General features: G+C 44.4%; 1 protein-coding gene across 1 annotated transcript; it reads right to left on the reverse strand.

Annotated features, from left to right (window-relative positions):
• Positions 1-1,822: 1,822 nt before the first annotated feature.
• LOC107375060 (golgin subfamily A member 6-like protein 25) lies at positions 1,823-15,256 on the reverse strand. The gene is made up of 6 exons (XM_015943403.3): positions 15,121-15,256; positions 11,711-11,852; positions 8,794-9,241; positions 8,409-8,660; positions 8,120-8,337; positions 1,823-4,192 (listed from the first exon to the last, which is right to left on the reverse strand). Exons 2-6 carry the CDS (start codon positions 11,842-11,844, stop codon positions 2,056-2,058), a joined length of 3,189 nt encoding a protein of 1,062 aa, XP_015798889.3. The 5' UTR covers positions 11,845-11,852; positions 15,121-15,256; the 3' UTR covers positions 1,823-2,055.
• Positions 15,257-21,301: the final 6,045 nt, after the last annotated feature.

Here is a 21,301-nt window from a genome sequence, read left to right on the forward strand (position 1 = left end):
TGACATTTTCTATTTAGGTTGAAGTTTTAGATTTCTAATTTAGACTTACCGGTACAAGTTTTGTGGATTTAACAATCAGTAATTAGATTTACAATAAAAATATTATCTTTGAATGTTAAAATTTCTAATTTAGTCTTTTTTTTTTAGTTTTCAAGGTATTTTTTGTTTAATTGCACCATGTACCACTTAGAATTATTTAAATTATTTGTTAAGATGACATTTAGATTTAGAAAACTGTACGAGTTGTGTCTGTAAACATTCAGATTTAACAATTTATATTCAGCTAGTAAACACAACTTTTTATATTTGGATTTAATATTTAGATTTAAAGGTGTGGTTCACTAAAAACTATTTTCAATGATTATTTCTGAGTCTAATGGGTCACTCTGAGTGTTTTATGCAGGCTGAGCATGAAGATAGTCTCCTACACCTATCTCCTGCAGTAGCTTCTGATAGAAAACAGACAGTGAAACTCTAGGATTAGAAAATCCTGACAGATCTATGTCACACTGTCACTTACATTCATGGAGTCACCCATCTGGACTCACGACGAGGAAGGCTGTTGTTGATTTAGCGTCCAGGAAACAGCAGAGAACGTCTCAGCTAGTAGAAGCTAACTGTTAGCATTAGCAACCCCACCACACAGCAGAACTCCTCCATGCTCGTGTTATTTGTGGAGATAAAACATCAACTTACAGAGCAAACAGAGTCAATGATGGTCGTGTTGCTGTTAGCCAATCAGAGGAGAGATGTCCATATATCAGGAAAGAGAAGACTCCAGATCCTGCCGTGTCACGCCAATCTCTGCTGCAGCAGGCTTGTCCCTGCTGATCCAAGTGCTTTAGGGCTTTTTTGCTCCGAGTGCAACCTGCAAGGCATTCATTCCTACCAGAGACTGCCGCACATGCACTGATTAACTGAGTTTCCTACTCCTTTAATATGACTGTCAGGTTGATTGGTTTCTCTAATTTGTGTGTGTGTGTGTGTGTGTGTGTGTGTGTGTGTGTGTGTGTGTGTGTGTGTGTGTGTGTGTGTGTGTGTGTGTGTCTGCTCTGTCTTCTCCATCCCCAGTGAGTCGTGGAGGATGGCTGCTTATACTGAGTCAGGATTCTCTGGAGGTTTCTTCCTGTTAAAAGGGAGTTTTCCTCTCCACTGTCGCTGCATGCTTGCTTAGTATGAGGATTGCTGTATAGTCACTGACACTAGTCAGTGACTTGATGCAATTTGCTGGGTTCCTTATATAGGAAACATTATTTCTGATTGGCTTATTGAACTGTGAATTGGAATGTTTATTATGTGAAGTGCCTTGAGACGACTCTTGTCGTGATTTGGCGCTATATAAATAAACTTGAATTGAATTGAATTTCATTAAAGGTGCAAAATGTAAGAATGAAGTAACAATGACACATTGTGGTTAAATGTGGGTACTGCAGGCCATTTCTTAAGGAAAAACTTATTTACTGGATGGCAAGTGAAGATGAGTCACACACAGTAAGTTGTTGATAAGCAGATAAATGGAGTTCACACTCTTGGGTGTTTTACGGCAGGAGCACCATAGATCTGAATGACTGTTTTGGGAATATTTCACTGTACAATTCTTACTTATTGTTCCTTTAACCCTCCCACTGTCCTAATGGTTGTGACCCCGCCAGGAAAGTTGACCATTGAGCAGGACTGATGGTTTATCGCTTGGGTCCACGTGGCAGGGGTGAGGAGTGAGCACCACCTCACCCCTGCCACGTGGATCTCAACGGATAAACCATCAACCCTGCTCAATGGTCAACTTTCCTGGTGGGGTCACACCCATTAGGACAGTGGGAGGGTTAAAAAGTAAAAATTCAAATACAATTTTAAGATGAAGTGAATTTTGAAAATAAAATAATAAAATCTCATGTTGATGCTGTGAAAAGAAGAAAGTTGCTCTAAACTCAGCAACCAATAGAAAACCAGTTTAGACTTAAAGGTACACTGAGGTCAATCAGCTGATCTGACCTCTGACCTCAGAGGTACACCGGTAGCTCCGGCTTCCTCAGCAGTTTTCAAAGTGTCCTTATGTCAGAGAAAATTTCCGCTGTCCTCCTCCTCCTCCTCCTCCTCCTCCTCCTCCTCCCATTTTGCTGAGGTCATTCTCCAGCTCAGGTCCCACTCTTCCCCCAACACCAACTCCTTCGGATCCATGGATTTCCGACTCCGGTGCTCCATGGAGAAACAAATCACCTCCTCATCACTCGGCTTCTTCCAACGACAAATCCTCCAGGAATCCTTCCAGGCCCGGAGTTCCAGGTCCCCCCCTTCCTCCTCCTCCTGCTCCTCACCTTCGTCTCCTCCTTTGTGGGCGACCGCCACCATCCACGACCTCTTCCAGGAGGAGAAGGAAGTGTTGAGTTTGTGGAACTGCAAATGCAGAGGAGCAGCAGGTTTACGCCGGAGTCTTTTCTTCTTTGTTGTTTTTTCTTCTTCGGTGGTTTTCTCTGTAGACGGAGTCTCCCCTTTCCAAACCTCTTCATCCTGCTTATCAGATGTTTTCTCCTCTTTCTCCTCGGTGTCTCCATCTTCCTCTGCTTCACCCTCACCCTCTTTTTCTCCACTGACATTTCCTTCTTCCTCTGCCTCCTCGTGGTGGACATCATGGTCTTCATTTTCACCTTGATCTTCCTCGTCTTCATCTTCAGCCTCCACATCTTCTTCGTGATCTTGACTGGTTTCTTGCTCTTCGGTTTCATTCTCATCTGCGTTCTTTTGTTCTCCAAGGTTCTCCTCCTGATTTTCCTTCCATTCTTCATCATATACCTCTTCATCTTCTTCATCCTTTTCATTCTTCTCTTGATCTTTATTTTCTTTCTCATCCTCTTCATCTTCCACCAGGTTTTTATTCATTTCTCTATCCTCTTCCTCTGTTTGATCTTCATCATCGTTTAATTTTTTCTGTCCTTTATCTGTCTTTTCTGCTTCACCCTCCTCTTCTTCATCATCTTTTTCTTGGTTATCTTCCTCCTGATCTCTCGTTTTATCCTCTTCATCGGATTCATTCAGCAGCTCTTCATCCTCCTCTTTTCTCTTCCTTTCACTCCTCTCATCTTCATCCAAGTCCCAGAACTCCTCTTCATCCTCCTCTTCCTCCTCCTTTTTGAATTCAAGGCTCATGCTGTCATTTACTTTTGCTTCTAGATATTTCTCCTCTTCTTCCTCCTCATTTTCTTCTTCTCTCTTTCTGTTGTCGGATTTGTTTTCCTCATATTCATCTCCTCTGTTTCTGTCCGGCTCTTCCAAAGCATCTTCCTCCTCCTGACCCACACTGTTGTTCCTCTTCACTTGTGCATCATTCTTCTCCTCATCCTCCTCTTCCTCCCTGCATTTCTCCTCCTCCTCTTTCTTATTCACAACTTTTTCATTGTTTAGTTTCTCACCTGTCTTGTTTATGTCTTCATCATTTTCCTCCTTCTCCTCAGCTCTTTCATCCTCCTCCTCCTCATCATCATCATATTCTTCCTCATCTTCCTCAGCCTTCTTTTGGAAGTGTTTGAATATTTCATCACCTTTCTCCCCCTTTTCTTCTTCATGTCGATTTACAGCTTTCCCCTCCTTTTTCTCATTCACTTCTTCCTCCTTCTCTTCCTCCACTTCGTCTCCCTTCTCTTCCTCCTCTTCCACATCTTCATCTTTCTCTTCTTCCTCTTCCTCCTCCACTTCATCTTTCTCCTCCTCCTCCTCCATTTCTTCATCTTTCTCTTCCTCCTCCACTTCATCTTTCTCCTCCTCCTCCTCCACTTCTACATCTTTCTCTTCTTCCCCTTCCTCCTCCACATCTTCATCTTTCTCTTCTTCCTCTTCCTCCTCCACTTCTTCATCTTTCTCTTCTTCCTCTTCCTCCTCCACATCTTCATCTTTCTCCTCCTCCTCCTCCTCCTCCTCCACCACTTTACCCTTCTCAATGTCTATGCCTTTATTGTCCACTTCACCTCTCTCTTTCTCAGTTTCATCCATTGTCGTCTCCTCCTCCTCCTCTTCCTCCTCCTCTTCCTGCTCCTCCTCCTCTGGTCTAGCCCATCCTTTGGGAGATTTCCAAGCCTCCGTCCACTCATCCTTTATTTCCTTCTCCAGCTCTGACATGAGGAGGAGGTTCATGGTTTTCCGTTTCCAGCTCAGCGCGGCGCTGTGCTGATGATGAGACACGATGGATGCTTGACGCCACCTGCGGGTTAAAGTCAGAGTTTAGGTTTAGAGTTGATGAGGTAAAACACCAGACGTCAGATTCAGGTTTACTTCTGCTGCCTTCAGGACCACATCTGTTCCAGGGATGTTCCAGTACGTTGTACCCAGTTTACACAGAGGGGGTGGGTTCTGGAGCATCCTCGCTACGGCCTGACGGACAATGTAAAAAAACCCCAAAATGGATTTTCTGTGTTAGAAACCAAAACCCTCCCCTGATGGACAGCTTCCTGAACAGCCTCACTTCAGAAATAACAGTTTCTATTGTTCAGGACTGATGAGCTAACGGCTAGTAGGAGTGGGGACGAGTGTATTTCTGTTGTCTTAACTCATTCGCTGCCAGCGTTTCTCACCGTTTTTACTGTTTTTTTAAGAGTCACAGAACGTTGCGCGCTAGCATGATGTCGATGTCCAAACAACCAAAACAAAGAGACTCACCTCTTACATCAGGAAGAAGCCGAGTGTTTTGAGCGTTATCCGTTCTTTCATAATCCGTTGCCGAATTGTGATCGGCAGACGCTTTTCCGGTTCGCGCCTCACTTTTTTTACAGGAACGTCCCAAAACGATCTCCAAGCACATGGATGTGTTGCTTCCTGATCATGTGATCTGTGACGTATGCAGATGAAGATCGACTTCAGGGCTGAGATGTTTGTTCTCTCAGCGCGGGGGCTCGTTCCGATGTTCAAACAGTAAAAAATGCAAATGACGACTTTAGTCGTCAATGGCAGTGAATGAGTTAAATCAGTTGTTGTCATGTTAGAAACCTTGACGCCACCGTCCGTCTCACACCTGTAAATGGGATTCGGTGGTTGATTCTATTAGTTTTGTCGACCAGCGGTGCAAGTGCGATGTCAGTTCAGAACCTCCGTTCTGGAGAAGCGAGTCTGAGTGGGAGACGGTGTTTTGCTCCTAACTGATCAACGTTTGAACCGTGGTCAGAAAACAACATGAGACGCCGTCTGTGTCGCTCTACATTACCGTCAGTGAGACCTCCGTCTTAGATCAGGCTGCCAGGTTCACGACCTTCCACTGGTACTGGAGCCGATGAAACAGCGTCTTCAGCACGACAAACCAGTCTTTGGATAGTCTCCAGGTAAAAGCGACAGGTGTTTCACAGCGTCAAAGGGACGCCCCTTTGTGTCAGCGAGTTCAGCTTTTATTCTGAAGGAACCATTGTTTTGTTGATTTCCCAGCTTGGCAGTTCTCAGCTTAAAAGTAAAAAGTACAGATGGCCGGTCCGTACTTCACTTAGCGATGAACTTCAGGGGATCTGGAGATCCGGCTGAATACTGAACTCAAAATGGCGTTCTCGTTTATTAATCTTGATGTTTACGATTCTGGACGAATCACAGCTGACAGATTAAATGAACACCACAGAGACTCTGCCACGCTTCAGAGTGAAGGTTCTGATTGGATCAGTGACAACAATGTGTCATGTGATTATTTATCTTAGTGTATCGGCGTGGCTAGAATAAGTCATTTACTTATTAAAACATTAATCATAACATTGTGATTTCACAGATCGGTCACATGGTTGTTATTGACTAACAGTTGTTTTGATTAGCTTTTATTGAAAATAGAGTTCTTGGCTTAATAAAAGAAAAGAGTTCATTCTTCGTTCTTCTGTCTTCATCGCTGGAATGTAAACAGTTTAGAAGTGAATGCATGACCTTGGCTGTTTCATGCACTCTGGCGCTGCGTCAACAGAAAACAGCTGTTAGAGGGGAGAAATGACTCCGTCATCACGTTACAATGGCGTGTCCCGATTCTCAAATGTGGAAGTTGATCACGCTCCTTTTGCACCCTCGATCCGCACTTCATCCAAGTCTGCATCGATGCGGACTTGGGTGAAGTTTTACCCACAATCCATCGCTGCGGGAGAAAAGGCTCAAGTTCCTTTACTGAAAATATTTATTTACTAATGAAATGAGTTAATTTCAGGACGATTAGTTGATGCTCTGAAACTTTTAGACGAAGCAGCGATGAACGTAAACATGTTTCAAATATCCGTTTGGTTGTTTGTTTGAAAGTTGTTTATAAAGCTTTTTGAAAGAAGGATCACAGCGACCAGCATCCTGGCCTGATCGGTGACGCAACGCTCCCCGTCTTCATTCGGCACACTTGTGAACCACGCACTGGAAGCCTCGGCGCACATCCTCCACGTGCACGCTGCCGACGACCGCAGGGCGAGTGTTGGGATTGGGCCTTAAAAAGGCTTATTTCAGTTCCTATGTGAAGTAAATATGATGTAACAGTCATTTGTTAATATTCTAATAATGATTATTTGTGACATAACTGATGATAAAATCATTATTAAATCACCACGTAGATTCGTTTGGTGTACGGCAATAAAAGGTGATGGTGGTCCATTCGTTACGGTCAGGTAATCGTAACTTTAGACGGAACAGTAATGTAATTGTAATTAACCAGTGGTAAAATGATTGTATGAGACAACTAAGAGCCTTTATTAAAGTTAGAACATTCCAGAAGTCTGGAGGACAGAGCTAGTTATGATCCCTCCTGATGGCAAGGCTAGAGATGGCAAGCAGAGCCCTGGTTTTGGTTTGGGAAAGCACACAGCATTCCGGGCAGCATTCCGGTGTTTTGGTGACCTCCAGGTCTTCTCCAACGCTACTATGGTCGTGAGCTTTTGGGTAGTGACCAAAAGAACGAGATTGCGGATACAAGTGGCTGAAATGAGTTTTCTCTGAAGAGTGGCTGGGCTCTCCCTTAAGCCTGATTCATGCTTCTCCGTCTGCGTCAGAGCGGAGACACGCAACGTCCTTGCGGGCTTGCCGGAGAGCTCCGCAAGGACGGACGGAGTCGAGCTCTCTTTTCTAAACATCCGTCAGTCGAGACGGACAACGCAAGCTTGTGATTGGTCAGGACGCCGCTGTCGTCTACAGCGCCGCCATTGCGCCCTCAAAAACATAAAGAGAGCCGAGGATAACTAGCGGCAGACACGGAGCAGCTTGAAGAATACCTCGCGAAAAAACTCTAAAATATGAATGTTTAATTCTCCGTGACTGGAGGAGTGAAAAGATGCGCAGCAAGCGTTTTATTTGTGGATGGAAATGACAGGAAACGTGGGTTTAGAGGTGGCGAGCGCTTGAAGAGGTGGAGGAGGATGAGAGACAAATTTGTCTGTGTTAAAAAGTCTCTTATATACAAAAAACACAATATAAACACATGATCTTGGACCGATACATGACAGGATACCACAGAACAGCGCTACGCCCTCTGCAGTCCTGGCGGGCAATTGCTTTGCAACACTCCCCAGGAGACGGAGAAGTATGAGAACAGAACGCTTCCATCAATCCGTGCGTGTCTGTCCCTTGCGGAGCTGACGGAGAAGCATGAATCAGGCTTTAGAGATAGGGTGAGAAGCTCGGTCATCTGGGAGGGGCTCAGAGTAGACCCACTGCTCCTCCACATCGAGAGGAGCCAGTTGAGGTGGCTCAGGCATCTGGTCAGGATGCCTCCTGGACGCCTCCCTGGTGAGGTTTTTCAGGCACGTCCAACCGGGAGGAGACCTAAAGGTAGACCCAGGACACGCTGGAGGGACTATGTCTCTCACCTGGCCAGGGAACGCCTTGGGATTCCCCCGGAGGAGCTGGCCTAAGTGGCTGGGGAGAGGAAAGTCTGGCCCTGCTTAGGCTGCTGCGCCCACGACCCGACCCGGATAAGCGGACGATAATGGATGGATGTTTAAATCGATGTTTTTAAAGCAGCACTTCCTGATCTTTCAGATTTCAGATTAGCGGCCCTTTTAAGATCAGAGGCAGATGATTTGGGCATAAAGGTGTGGAACTGCTTTGCTCTACTAAACACACCTGACTCTCTTTTATTCGTTAGAAATTTGAAAAGCTTCATTATTGGAAGAAACTGGAGGTTGGACTTTGAACCCACCTGATCTGCTGCCTGTATCCCCAGCAGGAGCTCCAACTCCTCCGGCGGTCCTCGTTCTCCTCAGGAGGAGCGGCAGAGATTAGGCAGGATTGACTCCATCCAGGAACAAACACGTCATTTATCCTCATCGGGAATTTCACATAGATGCAGGACGAGTCGTTGCCGTCTGAGTCGTTTTCAGCAAGCTTCCATGACTCCTCCCAGCCTGAAGGTTCCTCCTGACAGACGTTTAGAAAACGTTTTATCACCAAGATCCGACGGCATGAAACAGGAAAGAATCGATCCTCACCTGCTCCGCTTGTTGTTGGATCTGGCAGAATTTTTCCAGCTTGTCTCTGGGATTATCTTGGTAGTTCCACCAACCACAGTCCCAGCTCTTCTTCTGCTGTCTGAAGGGAAAGTTCATGATCTTCCAAGTTCCAGCCCAAGCAGGAAGAGAATACTTTCCGATTTCCACTTTACTGACCAAGTTCCTATCAAACAGGATCTCCCACTCAAACAGATTTTCCTCGGAAGAGATCAGCTGAGCTGGACTTTTCACCTGGGAGAAATAAAAATAAAAACAACAACACGACTGATCTCTAACCCTACAAGGGAATGTCGGTGTGAGATAGGTCAGGACCTGGTCCAGCCTCAGACTGGAGCCAGACGGGTTTGGGTTCCTAAAATCTCACCTGTGTCCAGGACTGACTCCATTTACAACAGGGACTGACGGATTCGGTGTCGGATCCTCTCGGAGGAGTTTTGTACTTCCTGCTGTTGGTCAGCTGGATGCCGGTCAGCCACTGGCTTCTGGTTTCAGACTCTTTGGCCTTTAGGTACAGGTACTTTGGAGGTTTCAGGCTCATCCAGGACTCCCTCCAGCACAACCCAAACACATCCACCTCCACCTTACGCTTGGGTCTGTGGGTTTTGGGAGCAGCCGACCTCCTGGGAGGAGTAGGGGCTGGAGGAGGAGGCTCGGGTTTAGTTTGAGGAGGTGGAGGAACGATTTTAAATCGGATTTTAGGCTTTTGGTCTTCTTGGTCTGTTCTGCTTGTGACTCTTGAGAATTCGGAGACTTCATTTTTATTCTGGTCTCCGTTGACCAGCGACCAGTGGTAGTTCCACTTGGAGAAAAGTCTGGATCCAAACAGAGAAACACAACAACAAGCATCAACTGTGTCGTTCTGTTTGGGTTTATTGTTGCTTCATGATTGGTTTGAGCTTTTGTTTGTTTTTTACAGGATACAAGTCAGACTTGAGGTTTTTTTACAGGATTCAAGTCAGACTTGAGTTTTTTACAGGATTCAAGTCAGACTTGAGGTTTTTTACAGGATACAAGTCAGACTTGAGTTTTTTTTTACAGGATTCAAGTCAGACTTGAGTTTTTTTACAGGATTCAAGTCAGACTTGAGGTTTTTTACAGGATACAAGTCAGACTTGAGTTTTTTTACAGGATACAAGTCAGACTTGAGTTTTTTTTACAGGATTCAAGTCAGACTTGAGTTTTTTACAGGATTCAAGTCAGACTTGAGGTTTTTTACAGGATACAAGTCAGACTTGAGTTTTTTACAGGATTCAAGTCAGACTTGAGTTTTTTACAGGATTCAAGTCAGACTTGAGTTTTTTACAGGATTCAAGTCAGACTTGAGGTTTTTTTACAGGATACAAGTCAGACTTGAGGTTTTTTTTACAGGATTCAAGTCAGACTTGAGGTTTTTTTACAGGATTCAAGTCAGACTTGAGTTTTTTACAGGATTCAAGTCAGACTTGAGGTTTTTTACAGGATACAAGTCAGACTTGAGGTTTTTTTTACAGGATTCAAGTCAGACTTGAGTTTTTTACAGGATTCAAGTCAGACTTGAGGTTTTTTACAGGATACAAGTCAGACTTGAGTTTTTTTACATGATACAAGTCAGACTTGAGGTTTTTTTTACAGGATTCAAGTCAGACTTGAGTTTTTTACAGGATTCAAGTCAGACTTGAGGTTTTTTACAGGATACAAGTCAGACTTGAGATTTTTTACAGGATACAAGTCAGACTTGAGGTTTTTTGTTACAGGATTCAAGTCAGACTTGAGTTTTTTACAGGATTCAAGTCAGACTTGAGGTTTTTTACAGGATGCAAGTCAGACTTGAGTTTTTTTACACGATTCAAGTCAGACTTGAGGGTTTTTACAGGATACAAGTCAGACTTGAGGTTTTTTTACAGGATTCAGGTCAGACTTGAGTTTTTTACAGGATTCAAGTCAGACTTGAGGGTTTTTACAGGATATAAGTCAGACTTGGTTTTTTACAGGATTCAAGTCAGACTTGAGTTTTTTTACAGGATACAAGTCAGACTTGAGTTTTTTTTTTACAGGATTCAAGTCAGACTTGAGTTTTTTACAGGATTCAAGTCAGACTTGAGGTTTTTTTACAGGATACAAGTCAGACTTGAGTTTTTTACAGGATTCCAGTCAGACTTGAGTTTTTTACAGGATTCAAGTCAGACTTGAGTTTTTTACAGGATTCAAGTCAGACTTGAGGTTTTTTACAGGATACAAGTCAGACTTGAGTTTTTTTTTACAGGATTCAAGTCAGACTTGAGTTTTTTACAGGATTCAAGTCAGACTTGAGGTTTTTTACAGGATACAAGTCAGACTTGAGTTTTTTACACGATTCAAGTCAGACTTGAGGGTTTTTACAGGATACAAGTCAGACTTGAGGTTTTTTTTACAGGATTCAAGTCAGACTTGAGTTTTTTACAGGATTCAAGTCAAACTTGAGGGTTTTTACAGGATATAAGTCAGACTTGGTTTTTTACAGGATTCAAGTCAGACTTGAGGTTTTTTACAGGATTCAAGTCAGACTTGAGGTTTCTTACAGGAAACAAGTCAGGCTTGATTTTTTTTACAGGATACAAGTCAGGCTTGAGTTTTTTTTAACAGGATACAAGTCAGACTTGAGGTTTTTTACAGGATTCAAGTCAGACTTGAGGTTTTTTACAGGATACAAGTCAGACTTGAGGTTTTTTACAGGATACAAGTCAGACTTGAGTTTTTTTACAGGATTCAAGTCAGACTTGAGTTTTTTACAGGATTCAAGTCAGACTTGAGGTTTTTTACAGGATACAAGTCAGACTTGAGTTTTTTACATGATTCAAGTCAGACTTGAGGGTTTTTACAGGATACAAGTCAGACTTGAGGTTTTTTTTACAGGATTCAATTCAGACTTGAGTTTTTTACAGGATTCAAGTCAGACTTGAGGGTTTTTACAGGATATAAGTCAGACTTGGTTTTTTACAGGATTCAAGTCAGGCTTGAGGTTTTTTTAACAGGATACAAGTCAGACTTGAGGTTTTTTACATGATACAAGTCAGACTTGAGGGTTTTTACAGGATACAAGTCAGACTTGAGGGTTTTTGCAGGATACAAATCAGACTTGAGTTTTTTTAACAGGATACAAGTCAGACTTGAGGTTTTTTACAGGATTCAAGTCAGACTTGAGGTTTTTTACAGGATACAAGTCAGACTTGAGGGATTTTGCAGGATACAAATCAGACTTGAGTTTTTTTAACAGGATACAAGTCAGACTTGAGGTTTGATGGACGGATTGTTTGGATTCTCACACTTTCAGGGAGCTCTTCTCCTTCCACTGGACTTCCTGTTTGTACTGGTCTGCCTGGTTCTGGGCTCGTTTCTCCCACTGGTCTCTCAGAGCTCCATTACCAAACGATCGCTTCTCTTCCTTTTTGGACAACATGGAGTTTCCTAGAAGAGACATGAATCTGTGGAATGATTCTGGATCTTTAACTAAATGTACACAAACATTTGTTACAACTAACATCTGACAGGACGATGTGACTAGACGTGCCTTAAACCGATTCCTGAGGGCAATCTGATGCAAAGTTAGGTTATAAAGAGTTAAAGTGATCAGTAATAATCCAGCCTTGTGTGTTTCTCACTAGGGACACTCTTAAATATGGATAACATATGATCCCACAGGTTTCCACACCTGGTGGCCTTCCGCGACCCTGTCAGGAGGCCCAAGGCGCTGAACGCGGTACATAAGAAATCTTAAACACAATGAATAAATAGATAATAAAAGCAATTCAAATAGTGCAGAAAAGGTAAACATTAAAGCAGAAAACAAACGGATGAAACCAGGGATAAAGAGACCAGTAAAACAGGGAAATACAAACATAAAAAGGAGGGCCGAATTCAAACACGTTCAGGGAACGCCAAGCGGAGGAGGTTGGGTTTTTAGGCGACTCTTAAAGACCGGCAGAGATGGGGACAGCCTAACTGAGGGTGGCAACTGGTTCCAGAGTTACGGAGCTAGGGCTGAGAAAGCCCGGTCCCCACGAGTACGACACCTAGAACGAGGGACAGCGAGCAGGCCCTGGTCAGAGGAGCGCCGAGCGTGTGATGAGGCAACACATTCTCACTCCCAGCGCGTCAAAAACGCTTGGCCAGCCACCCTCCGCGTCAGACCCTTGACGCCAAAACTGCCCTTTTTCATTACTTACAGTATGTGCAAAAAGGGTTTTTTCCCTTTTCTGACTGCAGAACCCAATGCAGCGTAAAACTGACGCGATGGGATGTCCGCTGATGCGGCACCGAACCAGCTCATTTAACCACACCTAAACCTTAATGTTTCACTATTTATAACCTTCCCCTCACCCTAACCTTAGCCCTCTTGCTACCTAAAACGTTACTCTCACTGTGATCAAGCATCTGTTTCCCATCCATTCCATTCTGACTGTGAGTTTTCGTATTTGCCGCCCAAGGGGAACGTTAGAACATATCATCTGGCAAGGGGGAGGTTGCAAATACCCTCTACTTTTAACCTCCACCGTGGTAGTTGAAACCTCCCCCTCGCGTTGGCTTGGTCCAAACCCGACCAATAACGAGGCGGCTGCCTCCGTTCACTTCACAGAGCCGGCTTTTAGAGCGACCGACACATTAGTGATGGGAATTCCGTTCTTTTGGCTCAGCTCACCAAAAAGAGCCGGCTCTTTAGGCTTCCAAGTGGCTCCTTAGATTTTCTGTTGCGTAAAGTAAATTTATAACCAAAATAATGCAAAACTATGTGTAAAATGATTTACTAATGTAAAAAAATGCTATTTATCAAATATTTATCATTTCTATGGATTTAATAACTGAACACTTTCAGAAATCTCCACTTTCCGACTGCTGGCGCTCATTTTCTCACCGTCTTCGACACACTCTCCTCTCTCTCTCTCGCTCTCTCGCCTTTTTCCTCCTCCTCATTCCCTCTCGTCTCCCTCCAACCGCATGTGCTCTGCTGTGTGTCTGAGTCTGATCCTCCCTCTTCCCCACCCCTACTGCTGTGTGTGGACAATCTGGACACGCAGTTACACATGTTGACCAATCGCCTGTGGCTTTCACCAAAGCAAAAGGGGAGGGGAGGGGAGGGCTCCCAATGACGAGCCGGCACCTGTCATTCATTTCAAAGAGCCGGCTCTTAGAGCCGGTTCGTTCGCGACCGACACATCACTAACGTGTTCGCTAGCAAGATGGTTAAGGTTAGGATCATCGGCATATATACATATATTAGGATAGGGGTGAGGGAAAGGTTAAATAAGAGGATAAGGTTAGGGTGAGGTACAATGAGCTTGTTTGGTGCCCTGGCCGCGGACATCCCATCGCGTCAGTTTTACGCTGCATTGGGTTCTGCAGTCAGAAAAGGGAAAAAACCCTTTTCGCACATAAGTAACGAAAAAGGGCACTTTTGGCGTCAGGGGTCTGACGCGGAGGGTGGCTGACCAAGCGTTTGTTTTTAATGCACTGGGAGTGAGAATGTGTGGATGAGGATGTTTCACATGTGGTTATCCCAACATGTCCCCATAGGTTTCACTCTTTTATCACCGTGAAAATGTTCCGAATCCACACGGGAATGTGTGTGAAACAGGTTTATGTTCCGTTTAAACACCTTGTCCATGTAAAACTCCAGATAAGCTACGTGTGTTTAATCCATGAGGGTTGTTTAAAAAAAGTCTGACTTTTGAATCCATCACGACTATTTTACTCATAATTAAAGGACTCAACAAGGATAAATGTGCAACTAGTCTCCTTTACGGGTTTAGTTCAATGTTTCCATCACAGCTCCTTAATTGTGTGACAGATGGCGGGTTGCTAGTTTGAAATCAGAACTCTTCATTCTGGAGGATTAACTCTGACGGGGTAAATGAACGAGTCTGACATATAATAAGAAGCAGGGCCGGCTCTAGGTAATTTGGTGTCCAAGGCGAGACTGCCCATGCGTGCCCCCCCCCCACCCCCCCCGTGCCTGCATGCCTCTCACCCGAACCCAAGTCCACCCACCCACCACACATTGGAAAAAGCAACTCCACAGTTATTCCTTAGTTACTAATTTTTTATTTTAAATATTCACACAGCAACTCTTTAAAGTCAACAGCCTGAAGAATAAATGTAAGCTTGAAAGATAAGTAACCTGAGAATATTACAATAACCAACAACTCAAAATGTTGTGCAAATGTCAGTGGGTGTCTTATTAAGAAGTTGGCTTCAGACTTCAGACCAGCAGGCTGCTTTTAGAGATGCTCTGATGACTAAACAATGACCTCATCATCTTCTGCTCTCATGGTTCAGTCGTCTGATCTAATGTTTAGGAATATAAATCAGCTCACCAGTAAAACTGTTTCTGATCCACTGACGAGTCCAGGTCAGCTCTGAAGTTTTGGGTTTTGGGGATCTCCGCTCAGAACCAGTTACAGCAGGGTGAGGGTGAGGGTGAGGGTGAGGGTTTTAAAGGTGAACTCAAACACCCATTAGCTTAAAATGATTTGCTTTAAAACTTAAATTATCTGAATTTCTTCTTGTTGTTGCAGGAAGTCGTGTCACATGACCCTGACTTTACAGCGTTAGCCACTTTCACGTAGCTTAGCACAAACATGTTGTGTTTGTGTCTTTCCATAACAGCCCGTTTTCTCTGTTTTATGAATAAATGAATACAGAACAGAAACTAGGAGTTGGACGGAGGAAGCCGACTCACCTGCGGGCTTTAGTCTCTTTTTGAATCGTGTGTCTGAAGCGGCTCGTGGACGTCTGTGCTTCAGCTCTTATTCTGCTGTTTTCGGTTTGACCCGGTTCCTCTCCGGCTGTTCTGATTAACTGCCCTCACTCAGCCGGCTTCCCTCCTCCACTATTTTTACATCATAACACATCCAGAGCCGCGGCTCCAAATTTAGCGAGGGGGTGAGGCAATGGCAGGGAGAGGATGTGGATTACATAAAAACACTTTGGTCACGTGAATCTTCATTCAGCAGGTGCAGAAACAAGCAGGACAGCCGTCAACTAATTAGTCATTAAACCTCAGCTGCTGCGAGCCGTTCCCAACCCCAAAAACCAATTTTAGGAGGGAAAGGAGCCAAGTTGTAGCTCCGCCTCCAGAAGATGTGTCACTCCTGGCAAACGGCCAATCCGAGCACAGATCTGAGTTCCCGTTCAACACTGTAAATAAAACTTAAATCCGAGGTTTAAAAAAACAAAAGTTTTAAAGGTTTTGAACATCTTTGCATCTTTATTCAGTGAAGCTGAGTTTTACCATCAGCTCCTCCAGGGGGCGCTGATTAGATGAGCTGGCCATTAAGGCTCAATTAACTCTCTCTCTCTGTCTGTCCCATGACTCCGATAACAAGGTGACACACGAATATTTCAACAGCAGCTCACAGAGGAGACTCAATAAGAGGCTAAACCTGAACATCCTCTGCGTTGTATTTTAGGTTTTACATCTCTAATAAAACGTGACGCGTTCTCACTTGTGTCACGATTAACGCCTGTGGGTTGTCATGACGTCAGAACGATGCTAAAGGCATCTTGAGGAATATTTGCTTTTTTCTGTCTCGTTTTCTTCTTGTTTAGTTCTAATTTATGAGGGAGGCTTCGGCTGTAATCTGGATGATGCCAACAACACCTGTTAACGGCTATTTATAATCTGAGGCTGCAACCAAAGCTAGCGGGACACGCTGGCTGGATAAACATTCTGAGTCTTCTGTCAGGGTTCCTCTCAGCAAATCCCCCATCCCCTGAATGATCCCCCATACCCCCCACCCCCCAACCCAATGTTTTCTGCTCTGAGTTTAATGTGACTGAATTTGTGTGGTCGGGGGGGGGGGCGCTCACCTTTCCCCTGAAAGGTGATCTCTGCTGAAACCTGCAGCTGACCAGACCTTCACACTATTTTTACAACTCAGCGTGTGTGTGTGTGTGTGTGTGTGTGTGTGTGTGTGTGTGTGTGTGTGTGTCCATATAAGTGTGCATTGTCACTTCAGCATCGATTTCCCTGTGTGATGAAACGCCTCCCTATCTGCTCTTTCATCATCACTCAGGGCCAAGGAGCTAAAGGAATGTGTGTGTGTGTGGGTGTGTGTGTATGTGTGTGTGTGTGTGTGTGTGTGTGTGTGTGTGTGTGTGTGTGTGTGTGTGTGTGTGTGTGTGTGTGTGTGTGTGTGTGTGTGTGTGTGTGTGTGTGTGTGTGTGTGTGTGTGTGTGTGTGTTTTAACACCCATCTGCTTTACTCCAGATGTTTTTAGCTACTACTTTTTCTGCATCTATCTGAAAACGTTATTTCAGATAACTCAGACACTTGCTGCACCACCAGGTGGCGCTGGCGCCTGCAGTAGCACCACTCATACAGAGAAAGATATCACCTAGCTAAAGACTGAAGTTAGTCCCGTTAGTCATCACACACACTGAAGCTTTTTCCTCCACCTCTGACCCATCCCCATGGGGAGCGGTGAGCTGCGGGCACGGCTGCACTCAGGAAATATTTGGGGTGTTGACCCCCCCAATCCAACCCCTTAAAGCTGAGTGTCAAACAGGGAGGCACTGGGTCCCGTTGGTAAATGACCAGATGGGTGTGACCCCACCGGGATTTAAACCCTGATCTCCCAGTCTCAGGGTAGACGGTCCACCACTAGGCCACTGAGCTGGTTTCTCCCTGAACTTTGTGCTTTCATTAGTTCCTGATCTCTTCTCAGCTCTGATCCGTTTCAAACATCATAATAAAACACAAACAAACATAACTGGCTCCAAACCTAAAGGATTCCAACATCCTGGTTGCTTTTCTCAGCCATCATAGACACAGCTTCTGGTGTCAGAGCTGATTAGATACGAGTCACACTTCATAGTGACCAGAAACACAAACAGAGCAGAGCGAGTCTCTGGTGAAACCCGAGCCTCTCGGGCCGTCTGCGTGTCTGTCAGCGCCGAGGCAGCTGGGTAAAGACCTAGGAACCAAATCTAATCCTTCTGGATGCTTTAGAGTATAAACAGACTCGTCAGTCAGCTGGAATGAGTAATTGTTCATGAGTCGGACGTTTCCGAACTACTAACTGGATGTGAAAATGAACATTTGGGCTTTTCTGCTGAAAGACCGTGAAGCTCTCAGAAATCTAAATCCTGTAAGAGAACAGAAACAAACGGACCAATGACCATGTTGGTATTTTTGGCAGAGGAGGGATGCAGTCATTACAACACAGCCAGCAAAGAATGTCAGTCTCATTAAGTTCAGACACGTTGAGCCAAGAAATCTCAGACGTGTCAGGATAAAGGTGTTTATGGGACACTTTACGTTACGCACGCTTGTTGTTTTATTATTTAACTCTTTCATCAAATCATTTCTCACAAATCTACAAATAGTTGTTGTGTCCATGGGCAAGACACTGAACCCACCTCGCCTGCTAGTGGTGGTCAGAAAGACCTGTAGCTCCTGTGCTCGGTAGCCACGCCTCCGCCTCAGTAGCCCCACCTCCGCAGCCACGCCTCCACCTCGGTAGCCCCGCCTCCGCAGCCCCGCCTCCGCCTCGGCAGCCTCGCCTCCGCCTCAGTAGCCCCGCCTCCGCAGCCCCGCCTCCACCTCGGTAGCCCCGCCTCCGCAGCCCCGCCTCCGCCTCGGTAGCCCCGCCTCCGCAGCCACGCCTCCACCTCGGTAGCCCCGCCTCCGCCAGTGCTTCCCAGGTCAGCTGCGACTGCACTGTAGCTCATCACCAGCGTGTGAATGGGTGAATGATGCTCTGCAGTGTAAAGTTCTCTGACTCTGGAAGGCACTACACACGTGCGGGTCATTTATCATGAACTCGTAGAGTTTTGTTTCAGTGGTTATTCATTTTGAAAAGTGTTATTAAAACATTTATTACACCATCTTCCTTCAGATATTACAGGCATGACAAACTCTGCAGGAAACCAAAGGTTCTTATCAAACAATGTATCCAGAACCATCAGGTTAGCACCCGGTTTCAGAGAAATCACAACAAAAATGTTCAAACAGAACCAAATTATGCAAAATAAAAACATTTTATTGGAAGGTTGCAGGTTTGAGCCCCACTCAGTCTGTCACTGCACAACAGTGTCCTTGGGCAAGACACTTTAGCCCCCTTGCCTGCTGGTGGTGGTCGGAGGGACGGGTGGCACCTGTGTACGGCAGCCTCGCCTCTGTCAGAGCGCCCTGGGGCAGCTGTAGCTACATCGTAGCCCAACCCCACCAGTGTGCTGTGAATGGGTGAATAACTGATCATGGACGTAATTTTGGGGTGGGACAGGGGGGATATGTCCCCCCCACTTTTTCCAAAGTCAAGTTTTGACCCCTGCACTTTTTACCATCCAAAAACAATATTACGCTATATTAAATTGACACTGGTTGAGCTCTAGGACCACGCGGAAAACAACGGTTTGTGTTGAAGCCTGTTTCCCATTAGAGCATACTGTAAAGATACCCCCCCCCCCGTGTCCCCCCCACTTCTAAAGTGAAAATTACGTCCTTGTAACTGATTATGTTGTAAAGCGCCTTAGGGGGTTCCAGGACTCTAAAAGGTGCTCTATCAAACACAGGCCATTTATCATTTAAAATAGGCTCTAAAAGATTGACAGAAATAGAGACAAAACCCTTCCTTCATGCTGTCATCTACCTCAAACCTTTTCAGACATTAAACCGGGTCTCTCAGCATCCCTGCTGCAGCTGTAGGACAAAACGTGGTCCAAAAATGAAGTCATGAAAAAAAAATTTAAATGCAGAGTTTCAATAATAAAGGAGGGTTGACCCGGTCCCCGGATATAAACAGACTTAACCTGTTCTGAGTACCTGAGTCTCCTGCTGCCCCCTAGTGGACAAACAGCCCAACGGCCTCTCTATTAAAGCTGTTTGTCTCTTTGGTCTGAATCCATGACCGTCTTCAGATTAAAGGTGAGAAACAGGAACACTGAAATACAGAAGGACAAAATAAATGATGAACTTCTAATAAAGAAGCGTTTTGACCTTTTCTCCTGTTGTTGTTTCCCCGATCTATCAGACGTGTGTCTTCGTTTGATGATATTAATGCTAACAACTCAGCTCTGTTTAAATTTGATTCAGTCATAAATAATGAAAAATACAAAAAGCCAAACGGGCTAAAATTAAACCAATAAAGCATTTCAAATTTTAAAGGGAGATTAATCAAATACTGTAATATGGTACAAGGCCTGTATTTGATAAAGAGCCTTCTAGGGTTCTACCTGTAAGACGAAAGCATCTGCTAAACACATAAACGTGAGTAAAACTGTTTAAAAGTGCTTTTCAGTCCATCGGTCCCAGCGTGCTCTCTATAATTAATGCTTCTCTGGTCTCTGGTCAGGTCCCTGCTCACTTTAAGAATGCTGTAATCCACCCGCTTCTTAAAAAACCGAGTCTCGACCCCTCTCTCCATAGCAGCTTCAGACCCATCTCTAAACTTCCGTTCATCTCCAAGATCTTGGAAGAGGTTGTGGTTGTTGATGGCGTCACTTCCTTTTATCAGCGGGCAGCAGAGGACGATGCCCACGCCCTCGCCGCTGATCACCATGTCCCATGAGTGGTCCAGCATGTAAACTCCTTCGTCCCTGTTCATGGTCCTGGGTCCATATCTCCTTACCTCTGTTGCTTCTTTGATCCATCTTTTGAATTTCTGTTGTTCTGTGTTTATGACCCGTGTGTTCTCCCAGTCCATGATATGATGTTCTTTTGTACAGCGGTCTGGCACAGCTCATTTCTTTATTGTGTTTTCTGCTTCCTGTTTTGCTGCTCTTGTGTGTCTTTGACTCGTTTCTTCTCACACTCCTTTCTATGTCCGGTTTTCCGTGTGTTGACTTGGCATCCGGGTTCTCCTGTGTATGTTTTCTTACACAGTTTCCATGGGATTTTATAAAGGACTCCACATTTTAGCGCTGGTGATATCTTGTCTTTTGGGTGTGCTGCTCTTTTTCTAACTGTCCTAAACGGTTTTGTTGGTGTGTTTATGTTGTGTTTTATCATCGCTGTTGGAATCTTTTCTGTATGGAAGGGTTCTCACTGGTTTTGGCTTTCTGGTTTTTTGTTTGGGTTTGCCTATTCTTTTTGTTCTTATTTTTTGCTTTCCTTTGTTAATTGCCCCTGTTGGGTATCCACAGGTTTTTAAAACGTTTTGGATGTGCTGGTCCTCTTGTCTGCGTTCCTCTTCTTCTGTTATCATGTTTGCTCGGTAGTAAAGTGTTCTGATTACTGACATCTTATGTACGGTAGGGTGTCCATGATAAATATTGGTCTGTGTGTGTTTGTGTTCAGAAGGATGTTCTCAAGCATTTTTCTTTGTCCATTATCACTGTTGTTCTTCCTTGGTCTGCCGGTAGAATATTGGTGTGTTCGTTTCTGGCAAGTGATGAAAGAAAACAGTGCACTGCCTATTCCGCCTGTCCCGGGATCCAACCATTTCCCTCTTCCTGTTCGCCTTTTCTCTCCCTTTTCTTACACTTTTTTACCCCAAATTTTTTATCTTTTTTTATTTTTGTTATTTTTAGATTTTAATTTTTTTTGTTTTAGTGAAGTGCCTCGTGATTATTATATTGAGAGGTGCTATATAAAAGTTTTCTTTCTTTTTCTTCCTAATAGTAGTAGTAGTAGTATAATTACCGAAACATAGAGGAAAAAATGCTAATTGTTGTTTTTAAAGTGTCATTTTTAAAAAGAAAATTCTAAAACTAATAAAAGAATTTGGAGATTTTTGTTGTTAAAGAGCAAGTCACCCCCTACAAGAAACTTACTTCACTCCCTCTTCATGTTTGAAAAATGCAACAAATGCTGTTGCCTAGCAGACCGAGGGCGGAGCCGCTAACAAATACACACACACACACACACACGCACGCACACACACACACACACACACACACACACACACACACACACACAC

Source organism: Nothobranchius furzeri, chromosome 6 (assembly GCF_043380555.1).
Source record: "Nothobranchius furzeri strain GRZ-AD chromosome 6, NfurGRZ-RIMD1, whole genome shotgun sequence".
Classification (NCBI taxonomy): domain Eukaryota; kingdom Metazoa; phylum Chordata; class Actinopteri; order Cyprinodontiformes; family Nothobranchiidae; genus Nothobranchius; species Nothobranchius furzeri.

Excerpts from the sequence above, each read along its gene's own strand:
- LOC107375060 (XM_015943403.3), bottom strand. The coding sequence starts at position 11,844 with ATGTTGTCCAAAAAGGAAGAGAAGCGATCGTTTGGTAATGGAGCTCTG. Across the intron at positions 8,338-8,408 it reads TCCAACAACAAGCGGAGCAG|GAGGAACCTTCAGGCTGGGA; the intron begins GTGAGGATCGAT and ends AACGTCTGTCAG. Across the intron at positions 4,193-8,119 it reads GGATACAGGCAGCAGATCAG|GTGGCGTCAAGCATCCATCG; the intron begins GTGGGTTCAAAG and ends TTTAACCCGCAG.